Source organism: Lineus longissimus, chromosome 9, assembly GCF_910592395.1.
Source record: "Lineus longissimus chromosome 9, tnLinLong1.2, whole genome shotgun sequence".
Lineage (NCBI taxonomy): Eukaryota > Metazoa > Nemertea > Pilidiophora > Heteronemertea > Lineidae > Lineus > Lineus longissimus.
In genome coordinates, this window is record NC_088316.1 from 14,710,175 (window position 1) to 14,722,358 (window position 12,184).

The following is a 12,184-nucleotide window of genomic DNA, read 5'->3' on the forward strand; positions in this document are numbered from 1 at the left end:
GCTCTGATGATTACAGAATGATGATGATAGGTTATGAATGGGAATGAGCAAGTGTCCGGAATATTTCTTATGGATGGTTGACACGTCTCATTATGTTCCTTTTTTAAATGCTTGCATGTAGTTTTTCTTCTTGCAACCAGGCAGACGCTTTTTTCACCGAACGAAAAACAACAAAAAGGTCGACAGCGCAACAAGATGATAACGAATTAAGTGACGAAGAAATCATTGTTTATACCAGACGGCTTGCCAGAATCTGTCAAAGGAACCAGCCAAGAAGAAGCATAAAGAATGTCAATTGCATAAGGGAGTCCGCAGTTCATTAGCCAGAGAGAAATGGATGTCTCCGCGACTGAGCCCGATATGACCATTTAGTTCAGATGGCGCTAAATGATTCGCCCCTTGGCAGATTAATAGAACATGAGGACAGATTGTCTTGAGAGCTAGCGATTTAGACAAAATGGATTGCGAGGTTGATATAAAATATATGTTTTTGGAAAGCGCCGACTTCTGGACTAACCGAGAACTAACTTGCAGCACAACCTCCTGCATTGCCGATGTGGGATGTATCTCAATTGCTTTGTACCTCTTATCGACAGTTATGGCAGTTTGAGAGGATATAGGTCTCAGCTTAATAATCATTCTCTTAAACCTGCATGGTTTTCGATATGATATCACAACGGCACGAAATGCGTTCTTTATTGAAACATCCTGATAATTTTTGATTTAATTCAACGTACATGAAACTACATAGGCGCCTCGGGCTAATAACTCCACTTCCTCTCAGCTTCTGGCCAGTGTTGGATCCTTCGTGCTAGATACCATACAACATGTACAAGGAACTGCTTAGATGTAAGTAACGTCACTCTCCTATCAGCATCCAGCCGGTGTTGTCATACCTCAGTTCAACCTCAACACATGCCAATGACAAAAATGACAGAAAATAAAGTGACAAAGCATGTGACCTAGTTTATTAAATCAAGGTACGTGAACATGATTGTAGACTGTAGTCGCCATGATTTTTCTGCGTTACAGAGTTATAAAAGCGTTCCGTCTAGGAATTTTTTCATTCTATGGAATACAATTTCCGGTTTTCATTTTAAATATTTCCGGTGTCTTCGATATTTAAGTCGCTGAAAAGAGCAAATTAATCACATGAATCGTATGTCATTATCAGTTACAGAAACGTCTACTTTTTTTAAAATTCACCAAAGTCATTCGTAATTTTGAACGTGCTTCATGTACGTGTACGTGTACATCAACCGGGAACCTGCACAACAAACCAATCATATCAAATCAAATTTGGGGGTTCAAGAATGTGGATTACAGAAAAATATCGGATATCTAAGCGGCTGTAAAGAATTGAATTGATCTCGAGAATCGTTAATCAATCAATGCACTATTCTATCGTCACAGAAATACCGTGACTGTTAATGCTTGCGCGTGCTGAAATGATGTCATTTGCAGGAGCCAATCAGATAGCTCAGGTTGAGTGGGGTCATGAGGTTTGATTGTGTATCCAGGTTGATGCAGTGATCATCCCTTGTACAGTGGAGAATGAGCTCTGGATGTGCAGTAGAACCTCCAGAGCGACGCAATGAAAATTATATGAAATCACGTCCAGAGTATGCCATTTCGATAATGACTATACCTACCCTTTCTGAACTGATTGTAGGCCGGATTATCCGTATACAGCAGCTCATGGTCCAAACAGTTTTTCGATTTTAACCAGCATTCGTTTTTTCTCCATTGGAAAGACCTGCACCTACTCATTGCTGAACACTTAAATCCACAATCCGCCAAAGATATGTAAGTCTGGTGGTCGATGTTGAAGTCTGTGTAGGTGTTCGGGCAATCGCCAAACGAATGGACGAAGTTCTTTGAGACGCTGAAAGCAGGGAAATATATATTTGACGGCATCTGAACCTTCTGTATCAGCGAGGTCGCAGCGTCTTCAGTTCATGTTTGGGGAGCCGAGTACTCCGTGGGTGAAGGACCGAGAAAGTGAAGGTGCCATACTTTGTCTAATTGTCTCTCTATCACCTTGTCGAACTGTAAAACATTTCATAAAGGAGTTATGTTGTTAAGCGGCGCGCTTGTAGTACAATATTGATTCTGATAATTGCTTTGAATATGATGGCTCAAATAAGATAAAGGTGTCGTTAACAGAATCACGTGTGTCTTCATGTTAATCTTTAATTTCATTAACATATTTGATGTAATAAACTTACTCTGCGCTTGCTTTAGTAAGCTGATCTGTAAATATTCAATAAATGCTGTTTTAATGAAAAGCATAATTAAGTGTATAAAAATACTGATTCAGGACTTCTTGTTGCACACTTGCGCTGTTCGCCGCTGCTCTTCCCTTGCCTCTCAATTTCCATCTTGCGCCAACGGGCCGTGAAGTGTAGGGAGCCTTTCATGAGTTTCTGTAGGCAGCCAGACGGGATATCAATTTTATGAAAATCAGCTGAATTATTGGTACAATGTAGAATCCTCTACTATCATATTCAACCCCAAGTTAACTGAGCCAACGAAACTTACCCACTTGTGCGATAAGGTCCTTCACGATATCTTTCAAACTGACTATTGTCATGGCTGTAGCCTCCGCTTCGTCCTTCAATTCTCCAACCTTGACATCCAGATTGACTACAGCCGAAGACACCTCGCCCTTTAAACTTGTGACAATTGCTTGAGTAGATGGACAGAAATATTTGATCATTTCCACCGTGTTCCCAGTATCACTCGTGTGTCCGAGTGTAAAAAGGACCAAGAGCAGCAGGATTGCTGATGACTTCATCTCGTAATGCATCGTTTAGAACTTCTCAATACGTACAAAAATTTGTTTTGATTCGAGAATTTGCTGATCGTGTGAGCAGCCGTGTTTAAATAAAGTGTTTATCGGTACTCTCTCTCGAACTATAAAGATAAGGTTATCAAAAAAGCTGGCATCTCCCATCCCATTTATCTCGACTAACCAACAAAAGAAGAATCATTCACCAGTACTAAAGTCGGTCATGTAACTACGGGTTTTTTAAGAACTAAATATCCTCGTCAATTTGGGCCACTGTGCAAAGCCTAGCTTGCCTAACTGGTGTAGGATGGTTAACTCTATAGATATTCATCAAGTCATAGCTGTATGCTAGACACTTTCCGTTATAATTCAAATAACACGAAATTTCAAAAACATATATTTGTACAAACTGAACTGCTCAACACATTACCCCCAACAATAGATGACTGGTTTCTAATCCCACGGGATGGCACACGTGTACATGTATATACCATGTTCAGATACAATGTTTGCCAATGTTTGAGTGAAAAAACACAACAAACGGTAGGTAACGTCCGTGTACACACTGACATCAAAACGCAGCCAGCATACAGACTCTGACATACAGACATACAGACGAATATCATGAGATTTCCCCTGTGACCAACAAAACGACTATTCCATTGACGTAATGTCGGCATATGGTTAGATAAGCCTTTTCTTCTGTTTGCTCAAAATGATGTTTGTCTGGCGAAGGTAAATACGCCTCAACTAAACTAAGGTAGGTGTGACAGACCAACATCTCTTCTACATTCGAGTAATTGGTTTCCCCCACCCCATTTGCTGCCAAACTGTTTTATGTTTTTGCAACATTGGCAAAGTATCGGAGGGGGTCCTTGGTTACCCGCGAATCCATGTAAACGCATAATATTTGGACGGTTCATTGATTCATTTACAGAGTAAGCTAAACTGCTGGTTACTTTCTGTTCAAGTTGGGTATCTAGAGGGTATATTTGAAATATTTGATCATGTATCGAAAGCCATCAAATTCCAAAAAAACTGTCACTCTTGCATATCGTTCTGGAACAAATAATCAGATTTCATAACTCCAACTTTGACTTGTTGGGGTTGCACAAATATATTTAGCTATAAATATGTTGTTGCGCATTATTTACTTGGGTTTATTGAGAGTATAAAGATCCATTTTGTTCCATAATGCTTTTAGTCAAAAATCTGACAGAGCCTCAGGACAAAGTGTTTCTGCATCCTTTCCCCAAGTACCCAATGTAAGTGACACAGATTATGACGTGGATAATAGATGCTGCTGCTTATTAGTGAAGCCATACCGACTACATTAACGCTAATTTCAACCGTTGTTGTCTGAGGGAAGTGATCGGCAAACCAGTGATGCACCACAACAATCAGGTAATGCCAACAGTCGAGGTGGTTTCGTTCACCCGCTGCGGGGTAACCGATTCGCAATCCGAATTCCTAGCAGCTCTACAGCGCTGCGACAAGAAAGCGCTGGAGCTCTTTCTCTCCGATATACCACAGGACGAATTGGTTACATTTGTCAACCAACCGATTTGTAGTAATGCGGAATGCCCGGAACCCAATGTATTCGGAGGTCATATGAATTTCACGCTACCCATTTTCCTGGCGTGCTCTTTCGGCTCGGTTGAAACTGTGGAACTCTTGTGCAATGCAGGCGCGGATATCTACGGTGTGGACAGTGGGAACGTCCCGCTCATTCAGGCATTGTGTTGGACCTCCGCTTACAAACCAGACTTGGAAGAAAAGCTGTGTTCTGTCTTTAGGGCAATTATGGTCCATGCTGCAACTGTGAAGATGCGCACCTTGTTGCTTTTGACTCTGGATTCCGATGGTTACAGGCCAATTGAACTAGCAAGCCGAGTCGGGGCGTATCTACTCCTTGCTGCGATCGTGGACGTACCAGGCGTGTATAAGATCATCTCGGAAGAGACCCCTACGTTCAGGACTGTAACCTATGACGTGTCGGAGTACGAAGCCGAGGGACCCATACAACGACACCGGACGTCCCCTCTCAACCTCCTAATATATCTGACCAATAAAGATCTAGAAAAACCCGGTAGCAGGAAGATATTTGAACATCCACTATTTCGCAATTGGATCAGCTTAAAAATGCGACGGGAGATTCCAGGATTAGTGATCTCGTTTTTTTGGTATTTTAACTTCATTGTAATGTTTACGATAACGGACGACACTGGTTACAGGGATAATACCAACTGCACTTGGAACGGAGAACAGAAGCATACCTACAGGATGCTTCCAGATAACAGCCGAGTTGTTATCTTCAATTTTTTAGTAGGTGTAAACGTATTGGTAACAGTCGCGGAGATGGTTATATTCTCAATAGAAATCGCTAAAACTAAACCCCAATGCCGTCCACTGGACGTTACAAGAGGAAAATCACCAGTGAGCGTCTCCTTTGGTGTGACATACACATTATACGTCCTGTTCCAACTCATCTACTTTATACTGACTCTTAGCGATGCTGGCGAAGATAACAGCACCATGGCAGAAGCAAGGCTGGTCCTACGCGTCAGTATTGTCTTATTCGCCTTCACCATGCTTCTCTACTACGTCCAGTTCCTGCCAGTAATAGGCCACTACGTCATAGGATTCTTCAGCTGTGTATCCACGTTCATGTACTTCGCTGTAATCTACATGATCGTGTTTTTGTCCTATGCGGAAGGATTCCGGGTCGTGGCGATCTACTATTGTGTGGATAGTATAGGATATGACACGGAAGCGTACTACTCCACCTTCCTCGTGATGCTAAATATGATAGATTTCAAATCTCTGTTTAGTAAAGTACCGATTTCTGTCATATTTCTCCATGTTAGTGCAATAATTTGTCTCGTGTTCCTCATGCTGAATTATATCATCGCCATTTTGAGTGAAAATATCTCAAATCTCGCGAGGTACAGCGGTATTATTCGTCAACTCGTGAGATTAGCCGGGATCTTGGATATGGAGTATTTGAGGCGTACGGTCGTTCGTATTGTAAAGTGTGGCCGCAAGTGTCGGAATCCGCCCCGCGTTGTGATACAATACAAGGAGCTAATTTACTGAGAGTAACCACACACCACCTTCTGGGCTACGTCTAGTCTGGCAGTTCTACCTTGGACGACTGGAAGACAGAGACTGACAGTCTGGAACGCTTCTCAAAAATTCCGAAAGACGAAGAAGAAGCAGAAGTAACATTGTCAATTGCTTTTAGCCTCTGTTTAAGGTTGTTGAACAGAAGACTAGTAAGTCTAGGAGGAAACAGAAAAACTTTGATGAATAACAAGTATTTATTTACAAACTATTAGCATTTCTTTTGTTTTCCACAAAAAGAAGGATTCGTCAATTAAGTATATATACAAATGTACATGTACATGCATGTTCGATGAGAAAAAAATGTTTTTGCATATCATTAAAACAGATTACATGATTGTATAATGCACATTTATCAACTATATTTATATTGTGTATACGTAACCCTATACTGGTCTCAGCCAAACATCAATTAAATGTTACTAAAGCCAAAGAGGGTATTTGATCCAATAAAACAGATTGAAGATGAAAAAGGCCACTGGGAAGGCCAGTCTTGACCAATAGTCTATTGCTACAGACACCGGTCTTTTCTTTTTGAGGGCGAGGCAGCTACATCGCTCTGTTGCGTCTGGTTCCACCACTGTGACTTTATGATTAGAACGGGACTCGGCACCCCCTGAGGCTTTGCCATCAGTTGGCGTGAGTGTGTTACTGCCGGGATGGTTGCTGGTACCTCCAATCCACCCATTGCTGTTCTGTAGAAAAAAACCAATGTTCATGTACAGTAGCGTTGTGCAATGTTCATCGCATAAAAACTTTTCAACTGATGTATGGCAATCTTCTTGTTCTGCCTCATTACTTACTGTGGTGACGAACAGTTTTTCGCCTTCACATGCTAAGGAATTCCGTCGTCAGACAATTGGTTCAAACACCTATCTTCGACATTACATTTTCATCATTATTCTTATTGCTTCACGTTTTGTAATGGCGGCGACACCTTAAAATACATTGGAGTCAATACTGACCTTTCCGTGAAAAGATGCCTCTCCATTCCGAATACTGTTATCGCCACCGCTGCGGTCTACGTCCTCCGGAGTCGGTTGAACTTTAGGTCCACTCGGAGGCAGATTCGGTTTAGGCGAGTCCTCCTTCTTCTCACAATAGTTCAGAACATAATGTACCAAACAGTATTCCGCAAATGCTATGAGGACGAAACTAAGGCACGTGGACATCCAAACGTCTATCGCCTTGACGTAGGAGACCTTTGGAAGTTGACCAAGCGAACCGGAGCTCTTCGTCGTAATTGCCAAGACCGTCAAAAGGCCGAGGGCGACCCGTGCGGGAACTGCCTTCGGATCCATGTAGAAGTTCAACCATGACAACATGACGAATATGATGGTCGGAATGTATGTCTGGATGATGTAGAACCCAGTGTCGCGGTCGAGTTGTATCTCAGCTTCGATGCAAGAAAAGCTACCTGGAAGTGGAGAAATTTTCAACACGTTTCAATGAGATGATCATGAATTGTTGGGTTGGTATAAAATGCGTCAAAGCAGATTCTTGGTAAGTGGATTATGCCCACGTTTGAGTTGTTCCAGAATAGAAGTAACCTTGCTGTTTGTATTGGTTGTCTCACTATTAAACATCGCTCGGATGGAACTGTAATTTCGCCCAATATCTCGGCTGCCGCGGCGGTTTTAACCAAAATGTTATCTCTAGTCCACCCTCGTGGTGCTAATTGGTGTGACAACCAGTTCGGTATCGATTCCTTAAATAACTGGTAGAAGTTTTGGTAACATCGTGAAACCCTTAACCGGCTGGTAGCTTTATAGGACCCACTACCTTGCGGTTTCGCCCTACGAATAATGACGGGAACAAAAATAGATCTCTACAAGATTCCGGCATGATTCGTACCTGTAACCGTTTCATGTACGCATCTGGACGTATCCACCTTTGCTACGGTGAACTCGGGGAGATGCATAGCTGGATCGTACTTGACACCGTAACTGTTCCAGGACAGCCTCAGCTCATCCGTTGGGAAGCCGACTTCAAAATAAAAAGGCGCAATGCATGTCATTTTATCAAACTCAGACCCGGAAAGGAACAAATATATTTAGTCTGTTGTAGAAACTGGTGTGTAGAGTGATCACAATCTTTGAATCGGTGATCTATTTTTGAACAGAAATTGTTCTACATATATGTAGCAGTCCGAAGCGCGGTGGCTATTTGACATCTTATCGAATCTTACCAAACTTCTTATATAACCGAGCAAAAAAATAATCTGAGATCGTTGTATTCACAGAAAACATAGAGGCGTAATTAGTCACCGGCCCCCGAAACCATTAACCTGCTACTTCCTTGCAAAATGTCAACGAAGCATGATTGTGTTCGGCTGACTCGGAAATCGGGTGGTCGGCATGCAGATGGCAACACTTAGAAACTGTTGACAGATGATTACTCTCGGAAACGATTTCCCCAACTTCTGATTGATATTATACTTACAGCTAGACAGGATGATGTGGCAGTACTGTGTATCATGTGGGAAGTAGTAAAGATTCATCTGACAGTTCAGAGTCGCAGTTATTCTGAAAGAATGCACGACAATCAAAGACAATGGCCAAGACACGAACCTGGTCATATGTTATCATACGTGAGAGAGGAGAAAAAGAATGACAATCGTTGAAAAAGTATAGGAAACTTGCCAAACGTTGCCATTATAAATAAGAGACGAGATCAGATCAGACAGTGCTGGAAATCATGGTTCGGTAGGTTTAGAACATGGACAAGGACCCAAATGTTGTTGTCTCAATCATACGTATCTTCCTTTGCAGTTATTGGGGAAAATCGTCTTACTGAGCGTGACGCCTCCAGAAGGTGCTCTAATTGCGCAAACATTTGTATCACATGTGTCTTTTTATCGCCAAATAACTTACTTTTGCGCAAGGGTGACAACTCCTTGCGGTGTCACATGGATATATCTGTTGTCGTGCGTCACCGTATGCACGGAGGCGCTCCTGGCATTCTTGAAGAACGTGTCCGGTGTCCATATATCGTCGTAGTAATAGCTGAGGACCAAGCTGTGGTTGTAGGCGGGGTAGTAGTTGAACCTTTCGTCCGTCCACCATTGGTATAGGACCAATTCTAGGGTGTATTGCTGCACAATCAATGGAAGCACACGCGATATTATCATGATTAAAACTTGATTATGCGTGAGATAATTTCCTCTTAACGGTATAACGAGAACATGAAGAAATTTTTTACTACCGTACCACAAAATCAATATATGCATATTACTCTTCAAAGTCGCAAATGCATTTAGCTTGTCGAGGTGCTGGATTAAAAAGTCGATTTCTATACCGGCCAATTATAAATCATACTGCTACATGTAATACAACTTATACTGAGCAGAAGTTGGTAACCGTGGTATACAGAGATGGCACATTCTTCCGTAATTTCTCAAATTCGTCTGAGAAATGATTGTCTTAAAAAGAAAACGAGAAATAAAGTTCGGACAAACCGGAAAAATAACAGAAGAAATTGCCCTTTGCCACTGTGTGACGAACGCCCACTGCATGTACTATGGAAAATAAGCCTTCAGAGACGCCGTCACCGAATATATGATGTGCATGCAAGAAAGAACATCAACGATATGATAGATAAAAAAAGTATTTTGTTAACATCAGCCAAGCATAAGCAAGAGAAGAGACGATTTAATCCACTGAAATACTTCAAACATCTTATGCTTTTGCTGTCTCATCGTAGGACGGGCTGGATTACGTAATCTCGCGTGAATGGTCACCAACCGTCGACAGCAGACAGCAAGGATAGTGATGTCATGATAGCTTTACAACCAACACTGTTACCCGAGTATGGTTTAGTTGACAATTTCGCATTGGAAATTATCTTTGCGATGGAAAATATCGTCTCTATCCAAAATCTTACCATATGTGCTGTATCTACTGAACTTATACTTTTGATATACACTCCAATCTGGACATCATCGATAATTTCTGCAAGCAAAAAGCAAAGCGACATGCAGTGGCGACATTGCGACGAGCAGCAGAACCGTCTGAGAGGTCGCCAAAATCGAGGGGGCCAAGGAACGAGAACAAAAGAAGGCGTAACTCTTTTCGCGGATAGAGATTCGCGAAAATTCATTAGAGAAGCAAAAAGTGACACAAAGCCTTACCATTTCTTTATCATCAACGCCACCTATCGTATTTAACTGCATGCCAATTGACACAGCCATTTGTTCCTCTATCAAAATAAAACAATGGAGAAAATATTCAACTTGACGTTGTTGCCTGCTGAATCTACGTATCTAACGTATTAATCTCTCTTGGCCAAAAATGATGCGGCACAAACGCACGGCCGGGTTAAATGTGGTCTTGAAGTGGTTTTTATTCGTACTGCCAACAACGGACTTTCATCTGGGCATATGTGAAATTCCGTTAATGCTTACCCGCTTCTAGGCCAGGTCGTAGATATTTATTGTACCCATTCAGAAGACGGTCAATGAAGTCTTCGTGGGTCTCGTTGTAAACGCTGATCCTATTTTGAATAACAAATAGAATCTTTGAAAAGTAAGATAAAATAGGCGGTTCGGGTTGTTTGGGGCTTTAAACAAACAAATTGGCCCATTCATGTATTGGGCATTCCAGGACATGAGAAATCATTTTCAAGCAAAATTGTTGCTTCTGAAAACACACGGTTAACCTATTTCCTATATTTGCCAGTCGATTTGGAAAAATTGCGGATACAGTAGAACTTCCCTATCAAGGACACCCTTGGGACTGACATACTAAGTATGATGTACTTTAAGGGAGGTGTTCTGATTACAGAATGAGAATTTTCGCGAAGACCTCAACCTACCTCAGGTTCGCAAATGCTTCCGATCCAGGAAGGTGAACTAGTACTACGGCAGCTGCCGTAATGTAAAGGAGTAACCATCCGGAACTCTTCATCGCCATCACTGTCGAATGTTCAGGACCTTGAAAAATTGAAGTTGGGGGAAATGTCGTAGTATCTGAAGAACTGATTCTGAAATATCACTCAGTGCCATGACCTGAACACTAGTTTCAACTAAACATGTACTCTCCTTTTCAGATGACCATGATTACTGGTCACTAGTCTCGGATACGGGTTATTTAACGGATAGGACCAAAGATCGTGAACCAAGCGCAACGCGATCCATCTGGTTCTGTTGATTCCTATGCATACATGATACAATCATTCTGTAACAGGCTTCAATGCTCAACAATGATTGTTTGTTTGACAACATCCCAGCAGCTGTCAATTTTCAACTCTCTTGACCATAATATGGGGTAATACAATCTGTACTCGAAGGCGTCCCGGCTCCAATCCTCCGTCCAAAGGACCATGCAAGCAAAATGCAGTTAAAGGCACATTGACCGAAATGGTTCTTACCTTAGGCATCTGTTTGAATACGTTTAATCCATTTTAAATTTTGGTGAAATATGCGAAGGAGTAAATTAAGGTTGTGTGAAAAATGGGGCCGGTCTTTCCTTAAACGCGATCCTTTCTAATTCTGTTATGTCCGAGGTTATTGGTCAATGCAACTCCCGAAAAATATGCAATATATATCGTTGTATTTTTACTTTATACTAGGTTCGACCACTGATAATCCTTATGAAGTGGTAAGCCATACAATCATCCATTAAGACACTGTTCATCCGCCTTGAAATTTAGTTCCTCAAATGTCGAAAATTTGATGAGTTATATCGTTTGTCACAACTCTAAATTACCGAAATGCTGTAATGTTTTCATTTCGAGTTCGATCCTGCTATCACTCAGGTTCACAGCCAGTAATCGGTCCTGAACAACCTCCGTCGATATCCATGCCGACTTACCGGTCGGTGAACATAACCCTCAGTCTCCTCAATGCGCCCAACGAGCGGCCGTAGATCGGCATGTCTATATGGCGCTCTTCTCGAGTCTTTCGGTATGTGCTACGGTACTGGTCAAAGGAGCAATTTATTATCGATGGAATATCCTGTCTCGAAATTGGGAATACACACACAATATCAAAATATTGAGCTGATTTTTTAAGTTTTTATAAGGTAGACCGATGTGATGTTATTAGCGTGTGTATTCTTCATCGAAAGCTTTGATAAACAGCAACCGCTATGGGCTGTAACCCTAAAGCCCATTAAGAATATTTTATGGGCATATATCGCGCTAATTAGTTGATCCACATTATAAAGTTATTGTGGAATGCTTATAACACTTACAGCATGAACACATCAATAGAAAGTTGTGAATATGTCAATCGGAGTGGGCCATATCGTGATGGGAGACATCGAGAATCAA

The 12,184-nt window shown here is 41.7% G+C and overlaps 2 protein-coding genes across 4 annotated transcripts; both read right to left on the reverse strand.

Moving 5' to 3' along the window:
- Window positions 1–946: 946 nt before the first annotated feature.
- Window positions 947–2,867, reverse strand: LOC135493786 (uncharacterized). Its single transcript, XM_064781359.1, has 4 exons — window positions 2,542–2,867; window positions 2,229–2,253; window positions 1,653–1,885; window positions 947–1,130 (listed from the first exon to the last, which is right to left on the reverse strand). Exons 1-4 carry the CDS (start codon window positions 2,807–2,809, stop codon window positions 1,123–1,125), a joined length of 534 nt encoding a protein of 177 aa, XP_064637429.1. The 5' UTR covers window positions 2,810–2,867; the 3' UTR covers window positions 947–1,122.
- Window positions 2,868–6,137: 3,270 nt separating this feature from the next.
- Window positions 6,138–11,677, reverse strand: LOC135493724 (glycine receptor subunit alpha-1-like). Of its 3 annotated transcripts, none has more exons than XM_064781259.1 (9): window positions 11,282–11,677; window positions 10,727–10,844; window positions 10,317–10,405; window positions 9,797–9,864; window positions 8,788–9,008; window positions 8,357–8,439; window positions 7,769–7,900; window positions 6,880–7,331; window positions 6,138–6,609 (listed from the first exon to the last, which is right to left on the reverse strand). In XM_064781259.1, the coding sequence occupies exons 2-9, from the start codon at window positions 10,822–10,824 to the stop codon at window positions 6,337–6,339; spliced, it is 1,416 nt and encodes a 471-aa protein (XP_064637329.1). In that variant the 5' UTR covers window positions 10,825–10,844; window positions 11,282–11,677; the 3' UTR covers window positions 6,138–6,336. The 3 variants fall into 3 exon arrangements, with proteins under 3 accessions (XP_064637329.1, XP_064637327.1, XP_064637330.1); XM_064781257.1 differs by lacking the exon at window positions 9,797–9,864 and adding an exon at window positions 10,044–10,111; XM_064781260.1 differs by lacking the exons at window positions 10,317–10,405; window positions 10,727–10,844; window positions 11,282–11,677 and adding an exon at window positions 10,044–10,110.
- Between the last annotated feature and the right edge of the window lie 507 nt (window positions 11,678–12,184).